Source organism: Gavialis gangeticus, unplaced genomic scaffold, assembly GCF_001723915.1.
Source record: "Gavialis gangeticus isolate Ggan-Ray unplaced genomic scaffold, GavGan_comp1, whole genome shotgun sequence".
NCBI lineage: Eukaryota > Metazoa > Chordata > Crocodylia > Gavialidae > Gavialis > Gavialis gangeticus.
The window spans coordinates 62,807,716-62,828,120 of NW_017728994.1; the positions used below are offsets into that span (position 1 = coordinate 62,807,716).

Sequence of the window (20,405 nt, forward strand, 5' to 3'; positions counted from 1 at the left end):
GTACTCAGAGGGTGGTGGTGGATGGGTCATATTCAACCTGGGAGGAAGTGGGCAGTGGAGTCCCCCAGGGCTCAGTCCTTGGGCCCGTGCTGTTCAATTTCTTCATCAGTGATTTGGACGATGGGGTGAAAAGCAACCTGTTTAAATTCGCAGATGATACCAAAATTTGGGGTGAGGTGAGCACACTAGTAGGAAGGGAAAGATTGCAGCAAGACCTGGATAGGTTACGGGGTGGGCTAACAAAAACAGGATGCGTTTCAATACTGACAAGTGCAGGGTGCTGTGGCAGTGCAAGTGTGCAGGGGCACACTTATAACATGGGAAACTCCCTTCTTGAGAGTACAGAGGCAAAAAGGGATCTTGGGGTCATTAATGACTCCAAGATGAACACGGGCCGACAATGCGAGGTCACAGTTGGCACGGCTAACTGAACCTTGTTGTGCATCCACAGGTGCATCTCAAGTAGGGCCAAGGAGGTGATCCTCCCCCTCTATGTGACGCTGGTCAGGCCACAGCTGGAGTACTGTGTCCAGTTCTGTGCGCCCCACTTCACGAGAGATGTGGACAACATTGAGAGGGTCCAGAGGGGGGCCACCCACATGATCAGGGGGCAGCAGGGAAGACCCAACATTGAAAGACTGCGGGACCTGAACCTGTTCAGCCTTCGCAAGAGAAGACTGAGGGGGGAAACCTGGTAACAGTCTATAAACTCACTAGGGAGGTCCAGGAGGGTTTGGGAGAGACCTTGTTTCCCCTAGCGCCCCCTGGCATAACAAGGAATAATGGCCATAAGTTGTTGGAAAGTAGGTTTAGATTAGACATCTATAAGAACTACTTCACAGTCAGGGCAGCTAGGATCTGGAACCAACTTCCAAGGGAAGTGGTGCTGGCTCCTACCCTGGGGGTCTTTAAGAAGAGGCTTGATGCCTACCTGGCTGGAGTCATTTGAGCCCAGTTTTTTCTCCTGCCCAGGCAGGGGGTCAGACTTGAAGATCTACAAGGTCCCTTCTGACCCTACTTCTATGATATTTGTAATTCCTAAGCGCATTTGTCCTCCACTTGTAAAGCTAGAGGCATTTAAGCAATATATTTCAGAGGTGTTTTTAAAGCACTGTTAGAGACAGCTCAAAAGCAAAGGGAAAACAATAATCAGTTGCCAAGCCCCAATTCTCTTAACAGTGAAACCAAAACCACATTTTTCCTATGTTTAACAAATATACAGTCTATTGAACATTTTAATTTTTCAGGTCTTGAATATTTCTTTCGATTCAAGTCTAGTCCCTATGTAAACCCTGTAAATACAGAAAAAAATCCTCTTTTCATCTCACTATTTTTGGCTATTGTTCATTTTCAGCTCCTTCCTGCATGTTATCGCTACAGGACCTTTATTTCAGACAAGTATGCAACTACTGGTGAAACAGCCGTGTGAACCAGCTGCAAAACTAACTGAGATCCTCCTATAAACCCAAACTAAGCAACTTTACTTAACAGGCTTTCAAATTCTACCAGCCAACAAAAGCAGCCAAAAGCAGCACCCTTGTAAGTCCAAAACTTTTTTGATAGCGATGTACATGACTTAAAAGCAGAAGTGGTTTTCACTGTTAACACTCCTGTTTTTTAAATAAAAATTGAAGTTTCATTTATAGTTAAGTCATAAAGAAAAGCCACTTTTGGAGATTTCAGAAGTTGCAAATTATTTCACCAGATGCCCATATATAATAAACTAGACTGGGAAAAATAGTGTACAGTTGTGGAAGAAAACTGGCAATACTATTAAATTAATTCTGGCTAAGGGTTCAGTGATATTTAAATCAGACTACAAGAAAAACAGCACACTAATTCCTGCTGAAGTTTCCAGGGACGGAGCTCAACAAACCAGCCATACTCTGTCCAATGAAACTGAATTCTGATAAGGCAAAACATGACCCAATTTAGCTCCTCAATCTTCCTGTGCTTGATCATCAAAACTGGTTTCTGACCCTACATGTGATGTTCAGTGGATTACAACTAGGCTTAAAAAGAAGTTGCTTAGAAATATAACATGGAAAGTGAAATTATTTAATCATAGAACAGGAAGAAGTAGTGGTCTGGGCAGAAGGAAGTGCAGTCCCTAAAACAAGGCCAAAAAAAAAAAAAAAGCAGGTTACAAAAGACAGTTTACCCAAAAATGTTATTGGGAAATAAACCGTTTCATAATTAACCTCCTTTCAGGTGCCGTATGTGCAACATGGTAGCTGCCACAACAAAAGTAGGATTCTTATTTTAAATTAAAAAAGCAGCATGAGTAGGAGTTAAAAATCCACTCAAGTGGTTTGCTGAGTGAGTAATGGCTGACTTGGGGATAGTATCAGCTGCTCAATATCCTAGAAACCCTTTCAGATTTTTAATTGAAAGCTGTATGACTAGGGTGACCATATGTCCTGGTTTGGCCAGGGCACTTGCACATTCAGTAGGCTGGTCCCAGGTACGTGGTCAAAAGGCCCCAGCCAGAGTCTGGCAGGGAGTGGAGAGGCATGATGCACTGGGCAGGCTGCAAGGACATGCTACATGCAGGCGGGGAGGAGCCTGCTCCAGTCTGCCCACATTGCTCCTGCAAAGTGGCAGTGGTGCCTGTCTGAACACCTGCCCGGTGCACCATGCCGCTCTGCCTCCCTGCAAGACCTTGGCCCGTGACTTTTGACCAACCGGCCAGGACTAGCCTCCCAGCCAGACCAGAACAAACGGTCACCTTATATATTACACATTTGGCTCCAAAACTTCAGCATTCCATGTTTCCTAAATGTTTAAGATGAGTCATAGGAACATCTACACAGAATTACAGTTTTTAGTATTTTAGGAGACATGGAAGCTCACAGCTTGTGGCAGAAGAATGTATAACCATTTATGACAAGCTGAATAATCCAAATAGTAGTACAACTGTTTAAAAAGTTGAAATTCTTGGACAGTACTGTCATCCATATGCTTCTGACAGACAAACTGCGTTGCACTGCACACATACTTCAGGTTTACCCATTTAAAAAGTAATAAAATAAAGCTTTCAAAGAGTAATTCCAGGATTTGAAAAAATTAGTAAAACTAATTTTGTACAAGCTAGTTATATCTTCAGGTTGAGAGTTGGGATACAATTCTCATCACAACTATTTTATCAATAACTCTGCCACTTACCATCATGTCTAATGCAACTTAGCAGATGCAGCCACATTACCTCACGCTGCTTTAAAGAACAGATTATCCTGTTGCTCAATTTTGCTGTTAATAACCATTACTTGTTTGTATTTTGGGGAAGGTGTAATACAGTCTGAGCAACTGCACTCAGTAGTTCAGATACTCACAGCTTTTACTTTCTTCTTCTTTAAGGCAAAAAGGCAATAATGGATTAATATGCTGCAATTTCTGTGCCAAAATCACATGGATTCTGGGGACTAATGAGGCAGGAGGACTGTGTACTCTCTGTTCTTCTGCTGTATCCATGCATTCCATAGGATCAAATAGTGATGAGGAGCTCTCCCTAGTAAATGAGACAATAAAGCCAAGCTTATGTGAATTCTATGCGAATTCTGCCAAAACTGCAATACACAAAGACAAGTAACATATATTCTCAGCTTCATCTTACTGAAAGATATATTTAAGCTATCAGAATTTATCATCTTTCCAATAAGATGTTTAATTAAAAACTGCAGGAATTAAAGAAGTCATAACAATGAAAATCATAACAATTTACAACTACAATTTATGACTACTTAATTAGATTCAAACAAAAATATACTGTTAGTTTTCTGAAAATACTTTGGAATTTGTAAACATCTCAGTTTTGTGAAGTAAATTTACCCCCACCTGATCATGACATCACCAAAATGAGAGCTGTAAAACATTCTCCATGGTAACAAATTTCTGTTGAGCAAATAAATGTTAAGTGCAACAACTATGTTACAAGTCTACGAAGGTACATGTGTATTGTTTTAGAGTTCCAGATTTTCAGTCTTGGACATTTTTTTATAATCACAGAACATGTAAATTAAAACATTTTCCAACAGGGGTCCTAAACCTATACTCGAATGGCTATTTCAAGGGATTAGAGAACAATCCAGTCATGCTTGTTCAAACACTGGCATCTCTGAAGAGGCCTTAAATAGTTTGATTCATGGGGCTGGGGGTTCAGGTATGTGTTTAAACAGGTGTCAACTCTGCAACCAGAATAAGATTAAGACAAACACCTTATGGTAACAATCTTCAGATAGTACCGACTACATCAGCTTTGTACTGATGGTACAAAAGTGATGGCTCACTGCTCCTTACTTGGGGCAGTTGCTAACTAAAAAGGCCAATACCACCTTTTTCTCCTTATACTTAATTCAATGACTGTAAAGTTCAAGATCCTTGCTGTATTCCATTTTGTGTATTTGAAAAATGACCAAGAACAGAAAAGTTTTGTGATGAGGCACGTTGAACTAACACTAGTGTTAAGCTACCATCAGACAGCTGATTAGCAGAGACAGCTGACTGTGCTGAGTTACTTTTAGAAGCTTGTCTGGCACTACACAGATTCAAACTGCAGTTATCAGTGTAACAAACAAAAAGGAAAAATAAAAATTGCACGGAGAATTAACACATTCAAAAAGACAAAGATTCAGAAACTTGTATCAGTAGTACAGGACTTGCAACCTATGCAGTCCAATATCCTGTCTCTGGAAAGTGAGTGGCAAAACATTATTCTGGGATGGTGGAAGTGAGGGGACCCAGAAGAAATTTAGGCCAAAAATTATAGAAAATTGTGACCTACTAAGTGATTTTTGTCCCCTAGAATCCCACCAGTTACTGATTGGTATAATACAAGGTTCTATATACCTTCCATTTTTTTAAAATCCCATCTAATCTAACTGGACATTTTTGTTTTCCATGCAGATGTCCAATTCATGTTTTTGGATCTGTAAAAACATGATAAAATATTCTGTGGAGCTAATTTCTACAGATTAAGATTTCTTCTTTAAAAGGATGCGTACTTATTTTAGTTGTAATCTAAGTTTAATTGGTCATCCCTTTATTGTGTTATTGATGAGAAAGGAGAGAGCATCTGCTATAACTCCTTTACATCAATTATTATTTTATATATTTCCTCTCACATGGTCTTATTTCCTTTCTACACCAGAGAATCATAATAGTTTCACTCACCTCCTATGGAATGCCATTCATGCCTCTAACCAAGTAATCCTCCACCTGGGGACTGTGAGTGTCTTAACGGTGCCACAGGATGCATACAATATTAGCACTGTTGTGTGGGCAAACATGATTCACAAGAGATTCCAAATAGGAATCCATAACATCAAAAACATCCTGACCTGCTGCAGTCTTTCTGAGTTCTTCACAGCAGCCGAATTGCTTTATTATTTTTTTCTGTAGTCAAAAAATGAGTGAAAGCTAAGAGCTGGCATTTTTTGAGGGATGTCTCAACTCTAACCAGGGGTATCCAGCACCTAAAAAGGTTGAGAACCACTGCTGTATTTTCACTGCTCTTCTGTTCAATCCTTCTCTATTTCTGCTATACTGTTAAAAGGTTATATAATAACTATTACAGCTTTAATCCATTTTTCTCAGTCTAGTTCTATGGATCATCTAGCCTTTTCTATTTTGAGAGAGAGACTGACTGCCCTTTAGCATAGGACCTATATTGAATGAAAGATTGTTTGCTTGAATTAGTTTGGCCACTGTTGTTTTTTGCTCAACTCTTGGATGAACTCAAGCTGCTCCCTCTTCTTTTTTAGTTTGTTCCAGCACCAAATATTGACCCCTTATTTTAACAGTGCTTCATCCTTATTACCTGAAAAGCATAATTATCTCCCCAACATCCTCCAAGATGAACAGCAGTGTAGAAAAAACAGTTTAGCTTCATCATCAAGTCCTTATTCTTCTTTCATTGCTCTCTAGACATACCAATTCTTTTCCAGGCTTCCTGCTTCTGATACATTTAAATATGGTGGCTTTGTCTTCAGTTGTTCTCAGAATGATCTTTTAGCTATACAGGTTTCCATCTTGCTTTACTTCTCAGTTACCATGAACTGAGAAGTGTTCCAATCCAGAATACAAAGAAATGCTTGACATTTAACTTAGCTTAATGATTACAGAACTAAAAATTGAGGCTTACTTAGCTAGCTAGATCACAAAGGAAACCGGATGTTCAAAAACAAGTCTTTCCTCCTGGGCTGAATTAAGCGGGAAAAATGAACTAACATTTCAGCTAGAAGTGGCATCCCTTTTTGGTTTGAGGCACACTGAGGCAATGTGTCCCTGCAATACTGATTTTGTGGACAGAGGACTTCAACTTACATGGCTCTGAATCCAGCACCTTTCCCAAGCATCAAGCTCAACTTGAGGAAAAAAGCATCTTTGGACAATGCTCTGACAAATGGCTCTTTCATTTCAGTTTTTAGGGCAGAACATTTATATACATTGTGCATTTTCAATTATAATCCCTACAAGTCTGGATCTCAGCCTTACCTCTCTTCATTGTTCACTATGCTTAGCACTGGATCCACAGACAAAATGCCATATACCTCTAGAATATCATTGACTTTGAAACTATCCCAGCTCTCATAGACCTGCCAAAACAAAAAGAGTGTGATAAAACAAACAGGAGACAGAGCAGAATGACGCATTAAGACTCATTAAAACTATATTCTTTTCCATTAAGACGTGGGCGTCAAACATATGGCCATGGGCCAGATCCAGCCCACAGAGCCCTGCCATCTGGCCCTGCGGTGCTGTTCCTGATTTTGATCAGACCCACACAGGACAGTGTTTGCCTGTGGTGCAGGATTGGTCTCCAGGCCAGATCTGGCTCACAGACTGTCTCCCCTTCTCCTTGCACACCTGATCTAGCAGCTACTCCATATGGTGTGGGACCCACACTGTGTGCGACTTGGATCCCAGAGTAGTCAGAACAGGCATCACGTGTGCTACAGTCTGGCCAAAGAAGCAGCCACTTCGCATGCAGCGGCTGCCCTGGGCAGACTGCAATACATGCAATGCCTGTCCAGGCATCCAGGACCCGCGGTGTGTGTCACAGTCCAGTTGGGGTGGCTATTGTGTGCAGCACAGCTACTGCTCTGGCTGGATTGTGCCACACATGGTGCCTGTTCTGGCTGTTCTGAGATTTGCACCACCCACAGCACAGGTCCCAGACTGGGTGGAACAGCTGCTGGATCAGATATGCTGGGGAAGGGGGGAGGAAGAGGGTGCCTGAGAGCTTGACCGGGCCCGTGGACTGGCCCCAAGCCGCTTATCCAGCCTGTGGGGGCAGATGAATTTGACACCTCTGCATCAAGGGATTCAGTTCTAACTGCAGAAAGACTGCCTAATATTAAAACACAGATATAACGAAGGGACTTTATTCCTCACTTTCAAACTCATATTATGCATCAATTAATAAAAAGCTACTTTAAATGCAAAAGTGAAATGCAAGCAATGCATTGTTCCCCCCTTGCTCCATTACATTTCTCCCCATCTCTTCAGAGAGGGCCCCAGCTCCAACATATTCAAGTACCATGAGTCAAGATCATCCTTATGCTTGGGCATTTCAAATGACAAGAATTTTGTTTTTGCCAAGTACAGCTGTGAATAAATGTGCTACAACACCTATCAGCATTGACGTCAGCACCTCTAAAATCCCTTATTGGTAATCAAGGGAAACACAGTTCAGAAGTTATTTATGGAAACAGCATTACATTTTTGGGTGGAAAACAGAAGTTAGGAGGTGGCAAAATATTTTTGTCTAAGTTAACGTAGCGTCTTAACAATAACTACTCTGCTTTCAGGGTTCTCACTTCCTTCTCTCATGTATCCCCTCAGTGAGGCAATCACCCTTTTGATCTAGTTACCTTTACGAGACATGCAGGGCCTTTCTCTCCTGGTAGTGGGAAGTTTAGATCAAGTGGAGGGGAGCAGTTTGGGGAAGTCAGATGATGTCCTGCGGAAGCTTCAGTTTCTAATCGCTTTGGCTCTCCACACCCATGGATATCACCTACACTCCCTGCAACATGAAGGAATGACAGCTTTCCACAGCTTGATCAAGCACAAAAACTAAAATAAGCAACATGCACTCCTTCAGGGAGCAATATAAGGCAAGCTGAATCAGTAAGGAACCCTGAAGAAGCACTAATAAAGACATTGCTTTGGAAGCAGTAGTTTCTCCTACTCATTTAATTGTCCCTTTTGGAAGGGAGAGGTGTGTACTTCCAGTGATAAATACGAGCACCATGACGACTCCATGATGGCCTAGTTGTAAAAATCTGCATGTCTTAAACACATACAGGTTTCCCTTGCTTTTTGTGGTAATGCATTCCTGAAAAACCGCGCATGCCTCAAATTTGCATAAAGGGAACCCACTTTACAAAGTAACAAATAGGGATAGGGTACAAGACCTCAACTGCATCAGCAGCAGGTAAGTCTGCAGGAGCTGGGACAGTTCTGGGCTTTTCCTGGCGGGGGCTCAGGTGGGCCAGGCCAGGCCAGGCTGCACTGCACTCAGGGTGGTGGCGCTGGGAGGGGGTGGGCTGCAGCCGCCCCAAAATTCACCATAGCCTCCCGCTGAGCACCGCCGCCACCTGCCCCAAGCGCAGCGTGGCACATCCCCTGTACTGGGAAGAGCCTGGCCCCAGGGCTGCAGTGAGTGGGGCCTCCATCTGTGTCGTCCCCCCACCCCCCCCACAGTGTGAGGGGTGGAGTGGGGCTGGGGCAGGCACTGCATAGCCAGGGCAGGACGCAGAGTGCAGCTCCTGCTGCTACAGGGTGGGGCTTAGGGCCACACTAAGCTCCTTCTGGAGGTGGGTTAGGCTATGCTGAACTCGGGGCAGGTAGCGGCAGTGCTGGGAGGGGGGCTGGGGGAGCTACAGCAAATTTTGGGGTGGTTGCAAGAACCGCCCCCACAGTCCCCCTCCCAGTGCTGCCACCGCCTGCCCTGCGCACAGCCCAGCCCCCACACGGAAGAGTCTGGCTTGGCAGCCCGTAGCAGCAGGAGCCACACCCCCTGTCCCATTCCCTACCCCAGCTGTGCAGTGCCTGCCTCTGCCCCAGCCCTGCTCGCTCACCACCAGTGGGGGGGCAGGTCAAGGCCCCACTCACCTCAGCCCCTGCTCCTGCCTGTGCTCTACTCCCTCCATCACTGCTGGGGCCTTGATCTGCCCCCCGCACCACTCCATAGCCCTCTCCCCTCCCCGTACAGATTTACCTGCTGCCGACCACATAAGGGTGAATTTACCTCTCATAGAACAAATTTTGGGTATAAAAAGGGTCACTGCATAAGAGACCCACATACTCAACCCACATACAGCGAGGGAAACCTGTAGTCAAATCAGAATTCCTTGGCTTCTACTTAGATGTCTATTTAAGCATTGTATTTTACAGACTTCAGAAGAGCCCTAGTAATGATCCATTTTGCAAAAGAGGTTTCTTTTTTTTCCTGAAAGTTTAACTTGTTCTTAAACAACTTACCAGTTAGGAATCTCTTGATTTGCTGTAATAAGGCAACTATTTAAAAGCCATGCTGTTGTTGTTTTGTCTTCACATGTGAGCTAAGCAAACTGAAGTACCGTATGTATTCAAAATATAATACACCTTCAAAAAAACAGTAAACTACTAGAAAACAAACATTTAAAGCCTTAAAATCTGACAGATAAACTGACTGAAAAATAACACTAAACAAAATTTTAAGTAACACCTTCTGTGAACTTGATTATTATTTTTAAACTAACCTCTTCCTCTTCAAACAACAAACAAACAATTCATTCAATTCCATGTAGGAACCAGGTACTAAGGCAAGGAACATTCTTACCTGTTTGTGAATGAGTAGGATGTGCACAGAAACCCGATTAATTCTTTCTAACATAGACTAATTTTAGAAATACAGTGCCACCCTCTACTTTAAAATCCTATTTTACAAGTTGGGAAACAGAAAAGGAGAGAAATTAAGGGACAGTCTTGATGTCAAAAAAGAAGTCTGTGGTAGAGCTGAGAAGTAAACCAGATTTCATGAGGCCCAACCCAATACTTAAAGTTTCTTTTGTTTTTATGCAGCAATCGCTAATCTACTTGGGTGGCCTTGAAATATTAGTTTTTAGGAAGCATCAGCAGCAGCATGTGTGCTATAAACCCCCCCTTTTTGTTGGCTCTTGCAGGTCCTCAAAGTTAAAATGTTATCTATCTGTCTCAATTGTGGGTACGCAAAGGGCATTTATATGCATGCATTTTTGCCCTGTGACACCACAAATCCACTTCAGAGCAGACTTGATTAATCGAGTTTGCTCCACACACAAGCTGATGCGAACTGCGCTGCATTGTGTGCAGTTGTATAAGTGGCGAAATGTGCGTCAGCGCACAGAAAATGGCAGCGGTACACTTTTGAACTAAAACACCTCTGATGTGTTTAAGTTCAAGAGTGTGCTGTTGCCATTTTCTTAGTGCTGATGAGCATTTCGCCGCTTATACAGCTGCAAGCAATGCAGTGCCAGGCACTTTTCAAAGCGCCCCACGCTGCGCCGCTTGCATCTATAAAAATGCCCATACTCATTAGCACAGAAGTAAAAAGCTCCATCAACCCTACTGGCTCACCCAGACAAAGTCCAAAGTGTTAATTCCAAAAAGTTACTGTAATGTCCAATCATGAATATAAACTGTTACCCATGTGCTGCTCTTTCTGTTTAGATGGATGTAGCTCCATATCTTCATCTTCCTCATAACTCCTCTTGTGGCGACTTGGAGTATATGATGTTGAAGGACTAACTCGAGCCTGACTTGCACTAATATATGCGTAAAATGAAAAATTAAGGACAATACCATACCAAGGGAAAAGTCACACAATGTGTTTCATTTGCCAGATACTAAATTACCTGCTCTTATTTGGAAATATATTAGAATAAAAGGTAGCAAGTTGTACTTTGATGCTGTCCACCAAGGCTTATTTAAGTTTACTTATTAGCCATTTTCCTACATAGTGAGTCCACATTTTAGCTGAGAACAGAGTCCAGATTGCTAACTCTTATGGTACAAACAGATGTCGCCGTTATCTGCCCCAAAATTTGCTATGGCGGCATACGTTGCAAGCAAACAGACATCCCCTGCCCTTTGTCATACTCCAATTGCTTAACAATGTGCACGACCCCTTATTTGGGAGGACATCCTCGCTTACTGCATGACTCAGGAATTACCATGCAAGGGATTTCCAGGGCATGTTCCACACTGCTGTGCCCTGATCTAGAGGAACCTCTGCTTCACACGGCCACACCCCGATCCATGGGAGTTTCTCCACCTTCAAGGGGTCAGGGAATGCATGCCCTGAGGTAGGGTAGGGCACACCTGGGGCCACTGTCCTCATGGGGGCATGTGTTTCACACTGCCATACCCTGACTCTTAAGAGAGATTATGGGAAAACCCTAGTTGAAGACATGCCTCTCAGGTCAGGGCATGGCACCCAAAGCTGCTGTTCTACAGGAACTGGCCCTTGAAGCCCTGAGAAGCAGATGCCTGATCCTGTGGGACAACAGCCCTGGCAACATCTGGTTTTTGCTGATCAATCAGATCTGATGCAGAAACAAAATAACATCTATTTGAAGTCTTAGGTACCCATCCAATCTCTAGAAAGCAATCAAGTCCAAACACTAGGTTCATAAATTTAAACAACCCCCCCACAAAAAACTCTAACAATTCTTCCCCCCTCCACCCTCAGAGATTAAATCAGAACACTGGAGATTTTTTTCTCTTTCCTATATTTCCACCCTGCCATGGATCGGGGTGTGGCAGTGTGAAGCAGAGGTTCCCCTAGATCAGGGCACAGCAGTGTGGAACATGTCCTGGGAATCCCCTGCATGGTAATTCCTAAATCATGCAGTAAGCGAGGATGTCCTCCCAAATAAGGGGTCATGCACATTGTTAGGCAACTGGAGTATGACAAAGGGCAGGGGACGTCTGTTTGCTTGCAACGTATGCCGCCATAGCAAATTTTGGGGCAGATAATGGCGACATCTGTTTGCACTATAAGAGTATCAGATATACTTTATGTATTTTCAGTCTTTAAAAGTGTTACTACCTGGTACATTTAAAGTAGCATTGTTAACTTAAACATCTCAGAGAGCATTTCAGAATAACTTAGGCTAATAACGATGTTAGTCGTACTTAAAACTGAACTTTAAAAAATCTCATTTACATTTACTATTTATGATTCTTTTGCATTTCTCTCAACTTGACAAGTGAGCAAACTGAATCAGTTTAATTTTTCTATGGTGTAATTCACTTTCAAGTTTTCACTGAAAGGTTGTAAACATGACAGGGACAAGAAACCCTGCATTCAAATAGAACATTTTCCCCTAGAAATGTATAAAAATAATAGAAACCTCTCTACTGATGTTCACTTTTTTTTTAATGTTTTGCTTTTTAAGGCCAAATGCTGAAACTAATTTTAAAACAAATTCTTAAGTCAAAATCAGAGGTGTCAAGATTAACAAGATTAACTATTGATTTGTCTATCATTTTTTTAGAATGCAAACTAGCTTAAATGTTTTAATTCCCCCTACCCACACAGAAGGAAGACATACATAACATTATCCAAAAAAAGTATTGATAAGCTGAAATTCTACCAACTGTTCTGCATAGTCCAACATCTGCTTGCAAGAAAGAAAAACTGAGGTTGATTTATTTTCTAACACATTTGCTGGACTGGTTTAGGAAAGGACAAACCACACCTCAACTTCTTCAAAATATGCTCCTTGGAGAACTCAGATTTCAAGGAAGGTTAACTTGCCATGTTACCACAGCATGACAGTGCATCCCTATAGGTGCTTTATAATATTATTAGATGCCCCCATTAGATACTGTAGTCCCAATTTATTCAGAGAAACCCAAGTGGAACATAAACCAGTATAACAACTATTGTAAAACTACTGACTTTAAATATTCCTTGTTCACTCTGAGGCATTTCAACATAGCAAAGTTAGTAGTTACACGACAACTGAAATTTATGGATCAACCAACAAGGGGAATATCAACCGATAGGCATGTCATGTGGTATTTTTTAAACATTTTCAAATAGAGACCAACAACAATAGTCAACCACTTTGTGCCCATCCATTTGAAAATCTTGTGCCCAAATATTTCCCTAAATAGCAAAGAAGGCCCCCAAATCCATATCTTCATTCATCTGACATACAGTATTCCAAAGCTTTTCATTTTAAGACAGTTAGCCATTATCATCAAAATTTCCCTTTCACCTCAAAATTGAAGATATTTTAAATATACTGTTTACTAATAAAAAATTGTATACTATATCACAAGCTTGCCAAAAGATATTTCTTTCACCCATGCTGACTCTCCAGGCACTGGAACGCAGTAGAAGGTCTGTCTCTCTGAAGTGACTGTTTGTGAAGAATTTAAATCTATTTCCTGATGAGGCTAGGATATCAATAATAATGATAGAAATGTTAAAAAAACAAAAATAAGGTCATAGTCTTAAGTCAGTTCTATAGACAGAAAAAATAAGATGTATGTTCTTAGTCGTGAGTTACAAGTTGGCATCTGAAGTCTCAAACTATTTCCGTGCTTTATAGCATGCAGACTGATTTAAATTCTTGTAATATAACTCCACGTTTAATCTCCAGTAGTTCTCATGGGATATTCTTTCAGGACGTATTTTGCCAGTGGCCCAATTTCTTGGTAAAGAATCACTGGCTGAAATATTAAAGGCTGATCACATATAAACAGCATCAGTAAGTGACACTAATTTAAAGTAGAAATAGACATATCTTGCAACTGCTTCAGGAAAAATTCTCTGCTCCCCAAACCTGGAACTCATCTAAATCCCCAAAGTAGTATTTCTAGGAGTCAAGGTGAAGGATTCCAAAATAATTAATGTTACACTTATATAGTTTAAAGACAGGAAATGGCTTGCCAAGGACAAAGAGTTAGCATAACTCTTGAGCCCCTTGATCTTAGAAGTGCACCAATATATCAACTGCATATTGGATTGGCACCGATAACAGGAAAACTAACATTATCAGCAATCGTTTTTTTTTTTTGGCTGGTAATGTTACCGATAAATGCCACGTGCAGCGACAGCACGCATGCGGCCACAAATGCAGCCCAGCAGTTTGCAGAGCAGTGCCTGATCAGTAAGTTTGTGTTGGAGGAAAAGGGTGTGTGTGGGGTGGGGGACAGATCAAGGCCTCCACAATGAGAGAAGGAATGGGACAGGTGCTGCCCAGCCAGGGTGGTGAATAGGACCCTGGGGCTGGGAGTGGGATGGAGCTGTGGGCGGCCTGTCCAGTGGGCGAAGGGGGGGGGGGGGGGGGGGGCGGGGGGGGGCCTGTCCAGGGGGGGGAGGGGGGGGGGGGGGTGTGGGGGGGGGCGTCGCGGGGGGGGGGGGGGGGAGAGGAGGGGGGGGGGGGGGTGTAGAGGGGGGAAGGGGGGGGGGGGGCAGCTCCTCACTGCTGTGCACACCCCCAGAGGAGGCATGGGGGGCATGTGCCTCTCCCCCCACCCCCAACTTGTGCATGGGGCAAGGGCGGGCTGCCTGCTGCAGGCTCAGGGCCAAGAGCTGCATCAGCCTCTTCCTGGCAGCAGGGCTGGGCTGAAGCTGCGCTCAGGGAGGACTCAGCTGCATGGGGTGGGTGGTGGCACTAAGAAAGACAGTGCTGTGGGGAGCTTAGGGAACAATAGCCACCCCAAAATTCCCCATACCCACCCCTTCCAGTGCCGCTGCCAACATCCACCCCATGCAGCTGAACCCTCACTGGTCCTGCCCCCTTGCCTGGAAGAGGCTGGCACAGCCCCTGACCCCAAACCCACAGCGGGAAGCCTACCCTTGCCCCACGCACAAATCTGAGCGGGCACACTCCCTTCGGGGTGCATGTAGTGGTGGGGAGCCACCCCCCTCTACACCCCACTGTGGCTGCATCCCACTCCCTGCCCCGGGGTCACATTCACTGCCCTGGCTGGACAGTGCCTGCCCCTACCCACTCCCTCCCTCAGAGTGGGGGGCCTTGATCTGCCCGCTACCCACCTTGCACCACCCCCCAGACTTATTGGCAGGATGCTGCTCTCTAAGCTGCTGGGCTGCAATCCTGTAAATTGAAGAAAATGATCATCTCAAATTAAATGTTTCAATTTAAACATTTAACTCTAGCATTTATACAAGTATCACTTACCCCACATTCTGCTACATCTCTATATTTACCAAAATGCAAAACCTGTAAAACAGAAAAACCATAGTTATGTTGCTTCCAGCATCCTGAATTACATAAATGACTAGTGCGAACAGAAAAAATGCAGTCTGAAGTTTTTCCAAAAAACCCACCTGTATAAACTTGTCCTGTTTCAAGAATTTAAAAGGGAGAGAGAATGATCTTTTAATTCCCGTGGATTTTACATGCAATAACAGTTCCGCAATTGTATCTACTTGTAACAGATCACAACCAAAAAAAGAACAAAATGGCACATCCTCAATGTGAACTAACACATATAAACTGGATTAATATTGTGATCTTTTGGGTAAGTAAAAGGTTCAGCTAAGTAGGCAGAGAAGCACAAAGACTTGAATTAGGGAAACAGTAAACTTTTGTCTTAGTAACGAATCTGTGTTCTACTTACACGTGTCCTGGTATTTGTGTCAACTGTTTCATAAACTCCCATGTAAAATTCTGGGTCAAACATATCTTGAACCATGCAGCGGAATTTGACTAAACTGTTTGGCTTCAGGTAATGCAAAGGGACATCATTCAATGATGGAACCTTTAAGAAGCATGAACAAGCCTCAAATTAATATTTAAAAAAGCCTCACATTTTTGTACTAGTTGTTCAAGATAAAAATCATGGGTAAAGATAGATACTGCAAAAATACTTCCACATATGTCAATTCACTATGGCAGCTCTTGCTATTCACTTATTTGTCTCAAGCACTCAATTAATGTAAGAGCAGTAATGAATGGACAAGGATAATTGATACGTCATCTATTAACTTTAAGATTTTTTGGTCATTTTACCTCATCTATTGTCTTACCCAAGACTGTTTAAGGAGTCATATTGCTTTCTGAAACTTTTGTAGATACTGCTATAAGTGACAGATAAGATTAATATAAAGAGACAGACAAAATAATTTCCCTATTTTGTTTTGGTTGATTTATCCATCTGAAAGCAGTTTGCTTATAGCAGTTCAGTAACTGGAATGTCAGGTGCACTCTTATGTTGCTGTTCCCTACCGTTTGAAAAAGGGGCTCATCCAAAAGTGCAGTAAAACTAGAAGTGTAACTGAAGAGTGTGGAAGGCAAGTTCAGAAAGGGACTGGACCAACTTTTGGCAGTGCTGTTATTGGTCACTGTCCTCCTTCCCGCCCATTCTAATGGGGGAATCAAACAAGCCTTTACAAACCCTTTCAACGAATGTTAATGAAATATGTTTTATCAATTTATTTAAATTAACTGGTTTTAAAACAAAATCAAGTTGACATCTCTTCGACTAAATTTTATTTTCAAATGACATCCTACTGAATCAGGTTCAGCCCCAGCTCATTCTTGCACTATCTGATATTACCCACTTAATATAAAATCTCCTCTTTCTTGTGCATTTTAAGACTGACCCAGGAAAAAAAAAGAAACTGGTAAGTGTCGCATTCTTCATCTCACCAAATTTGTCTGGCTTTCTTCTGGTCAGCACAAATTTAAAGTTTCACATACTGTCGGATACACAGAAGACATTTTTCCAAATCCTTACTTTTTGACAAGGAAAAAAACAACTAGGAATACTGTAATAAGCAACATGAAAGAGCCACTGCCATCTCACATCAAAACAAGCAAACACCTTTCCTGGTACTCAAAGCATTCACACTTTCAAAAGAAACATGGAGGGCATGCTTCAAGGTAATGGAAGCTTATCTGTACAGGAAACGACCATGGGAAAAGACAAGCGCACTGCTTGTCCAGGCAACCAATCTCCAAATTACTGAAATAACAGTACTGTACACCTTTCATTCAAAGTCTATTTGATTTTCTGAATCAGTTATTAACTGCATTGTCATATTGGGGCAAAACACACTCAATGTGAAGTATAGTTACTAGAATTACAATCATATAAAAATGGTAACCACTGACTGAACATCCACAGCATAGCATTCACATCTTTTTTTTTTTTTTTTAGTAACTGTGTCCAACTTAAAGTTTAACTCAGGGGTCCCACACAGCTGTATAGGACAGGAAAAGAAAGATTTTATTCCATCCCAGGTATTATAAATGCCTAGCAGTTCAGTCTGTTAAAAATGCAATTGGTGATAAAGTTTTAGTTACAAAATGTTTTTTTCCTTGAAGCACAAGATTCTTGGTTCTCAATGTGTTTTGATATTGGGAAAATACTTGTGTTTGTTGTTGTGGTTTTCTTTTTACTGATAAACTGAACATATTTAACTTGAGGGCTAAGAAATCCAGAATTCCATAATGTCATTTTTATAGTCATCCTTCAGAGTAGACCAACAATTTTGGAATCAAGCTTACTTTTTCTTGTATTTGAAGATCCAAGTACATATTAGCTGCCCAATCTTTGAATACAGAATAGGGGCTTGGACTTACATAACATGGTATAGTTTGTAGAAGATTAAAATAAATGATCTCTCTCAACCAAACTAAAATATGAAATTTAACAACTATTTCTTCAATCATTTAAAGCATCAAAAGCTGCAAAAGATCATATAACCTGATCAGTTTAAAAGTGCTAAGCCAGAAACTTCTGGTATACACTTATTTATCTCTAATTTTAGACTAGCCAGGGCAGATTTTTATACCTTAACAAATACATTGCAGATGATTGCATTTGTCAGCTACTGCCACCTAGTGGATCATAGTACAAAGTACACTGAAGTCAACTGCATTAGTTTCAAAAGACTTTGGATCAGGATCTTACACTTGTTTTTTGCACAGATTTTTCACATTTCAGTGACTTTGCAGGTAAGCCAAATGTTCAGTGTCTTCTTCAGCCTGGTATCAGCAAGTTCTAAAAGTGAAAAACCTGGCAAACAATACATCATCATCACTGATGCAAAAGGAAGGAAATTTAAGGAAAGACTCCTAAACAATCTCACCCAGTTAGTTGCATTATTTTCTTTTAGTTTCTCTCTGAAGTATTCAGTTACTTTTTTCTCCCATTCAGGATTTGGACCACTTTGGGCTAGAAAAAAAACAAAAAAAGAACTGTATTTAGAAAAGCAACTGGACAGTACTTTGGAGTTTTATGTACCACTCTGAACTGGAGTGAACCAAACACAGTTTGGCAAGGTAACAACATTTTTATGGGAGACTTATTCCTGCACACGTGCACATTATGACAATTTTAAGACCACGTCTTCCTCTGTCTCTTAACTATAACAGCAACCACCACTGCCTAAGTGAGAAAAGGCTCAAGAACTCGGGACTACAAATACGCCACAGACCAGCAGGCAAGGAGGGGGTGAATCAGTCACCTTTCCTACTTTTTGTGCACACACGGTCACATTTTTGGAAAGTCTGTTTCAGCACAAGTGCTTTTCTAGAAAATAAGAAGCCATACATGGATTAATACCAAGTGCAGGATTGGCAAAGCTTTGTCTGTTGGAATGAATAGCGGGGAACCGTAACAAGATCAAAATGCAGAACTGGCAGTGAATGAACTCAGCAAGGGTTTTGCCACATTTTAAAGGTCCCAAATGCATGAGCAGAGTTAAAAGTTCCATTTTCAAAATAGTTTCTAACATTGTTTGGTTGGATAAAACCACAACATAATAGACTAGCATTTCTGATTCCAGACAGGAAGATATTTCTGACACTTCTCCCTACTTGCTTGCTGACCTTATACAAACCTCAAGTTGGTGTGAAACCCAGTGCAGATGGGGTATCAAACCATGCATATGCGCCTTAAGAAGTCCCTACATCTCTCTCAGATAGCCGCACTTCCCCTTGCATCTCCGTGCCATCTACCTCTGAGGTGCAGAAGCCGTGGCTAGCTAGCTGTTCTCAACCCCCTTCTCGGTACACCTCGCAGGGTGCGGATAGACACACACTTTACATGCCAGGATCCTACAACATGGACAGATGCAATAAATTTGAACCCTAAGATCCTAGATGCACGTGCAACTTTTGACTGGCTTCAATTTCCTGGAACATTTTAAAAGCACCTTGGGAAAACCAAGTATGATTTTGAGCCAGTCCTCCCTGAACTGGTTCAGCGTTAGGTGTGGACACAGAGCACTCTGTGCCTAACGTCGATCAGCTCTCCAGCATCCCAAACCGCACCACTCCTCTCAGGGAAGGCAATGGGGCTGCTCTGGAGCGCGGCCAGGACACTCCTGCCCAAAGGTCTATCTATTGCTTGCAGAGATCACAGTCCGCAGGTGTTTCGGCGGGGGGACCGGACAGAAAGCCTCCACATCAGTTTTGCTTCCCTCCTTGGAAGTGGGCAGGGGGTCTCAGGCTTATTTGAGGGGGAGTGGAGTCCGGGTCTGGAGGAAGAGAGGGACTGGGCAGCCCGCTGCTGGCAGTGGGTGCACGGCTGCAACTGTAATAGTAAAGCTCAGTCAAATGCTGGGTAACAGGGAGGAGGAGACCGAGCCGTTGCACAGCGGGTGCTTAACAGGGCAGGATGGGATGGTGGTCAAGACTCACTGCACAGCAGGCACTTAACTAAACAGGACAGGATGGGGCAGGACGGCGGTCAGGTCCCTGCCCCGTGTGAAGCGCATCAACCCTTCGGTGCTCCGGTGCAGCCGGGGTCTGCACACACCGACAAGCCCAGAAGTGGCTTGCAGCCAAGCACCCCCCCGCACTGCAAGCGCCGAGCAGACGCCGCCCCGGGCAGCCCGCTGCATGAGGCCGAGACCGGGAGAAACCCCCCGCCCCACCCTGCAGCCAGGCCAGGCCAGGCCAGGCCAGGCCAGGGAAACTGAGGCACCTCCCACGCCGGGCCGGGCCGGGCCCATGGCAGCCGCTGCCGGCACGAGGCCGCCCCGCTCACCGAAGAGGCCCTGCACGAGGCGCAGCGGGCTGTTGAGCCAGTCGGCCACGCACGGCATGTTGCAGGCGGGCAGGAGCGCACGGAGCCCACCACCGTCGCCACCAACTTCCTGCCTCCCGCTACGGCAATGGCGGCGGGGAAGGGCCCCGCCCCGGGCGTGAGGCGCTGAGGCCGGAGCCGCCATCTTGGAGCCGGGCAGCACTGCGGGCGGAAGGGGCCGTGGACGCGGTGGCGCTCGGGGACGTGGACGCGGAGGCGGAGGCGGACATGGCGGCCGCCAACCCCCCCGGGGCTGGTGGCACCAACTTGCTCTTCTCCTCATCCGCCACCGAGTTCAGCTTCGCCGTGCCCTTCCTCCCGGTCAGCCAGGCCCCCGCTGCCCCGGCCCCGGGGCCCGCTCT

General features: G+C 43.6%; 2 protein-coding genes across 3 annotated transcripts in view; one reads left to right on the forward strand and one right to left on the reverse strand.

The window, feature by feature from the left end:
* MCMBP (minichromosome maintenance complex binding protein) overlaps positions 1 to 20,119 on the reverse strand; it is a 37,729-nt gene extending 17,610 nt beyond the window's left edge. The window contains exons 1-9 of one of the 2 annotated variants that reach the window (XM_019502920.1): positions 20,005 to 20,119; positions 18,101 to 18,186; positions 15,625 to 15,765; positions 15,183 to 15,224; positions 13,330 to 13,431; positions 10,669 to 10,798; positions 7,872 to 8,023; positions 6,493 to 6,593; positions 3,333 to 3,508 (exon numbers count right to left, since the gene is read on the reverse strand). In XM_019502920.1, coding sequence (XP_019358465.1) covers positions 3,333 to 3,508; positions 6,493 to 6,593; positions 7,872 to 8,023; positions 10,669 to 10,798; positions 13,330 to 13,431; positions 15,183 to 15,224; positions 15,625 to 15,765; positions 18,101 to 18,186; positions 20,005 to 20,062 — 988 coding nt within the window. In that variant the 5' untranslated portion in view covers positions 20,063 to 20,119. Of the gene's footprint in view, positions 1 to 3,332; positions 3,509 to 6,492; positions 6,594 to 7,871; positions 8,024 to 10,668; positions 10,799 to 13,329; positions 13,432 to 15,182; positions 15,225 to 15,624; positions 15,766 to 17,922; positions 17,971 to 18,100; positions 18,187 to 20,004 lie in introns of those variants that run through there. The other variant, XM_019502921.1, reaches the window with a different exon arrangement.
* A 114-nt stretch (positions 20,120 to 20,233) lies between these two features.
* SEC23IP (SEC23 interacting protein) overlaps positions 20,234 to 20,405 on the forward strand; it is a 68,339-nt gene continuing 68,167 nt past the window's right edge. Inside the window, exon 1 of the mRNA XM_019502919.1 lies at positions 20,234 to 20,405. This exon is cut by the window's right edge and continues 5 nt beyond it. Within this exon, the coding sequence (XP_019358464.1) occupies positions 20,272 to 20,405 (134 nt within the window). The 5' untranslated portion in view covers positions 20,234 to 20,271.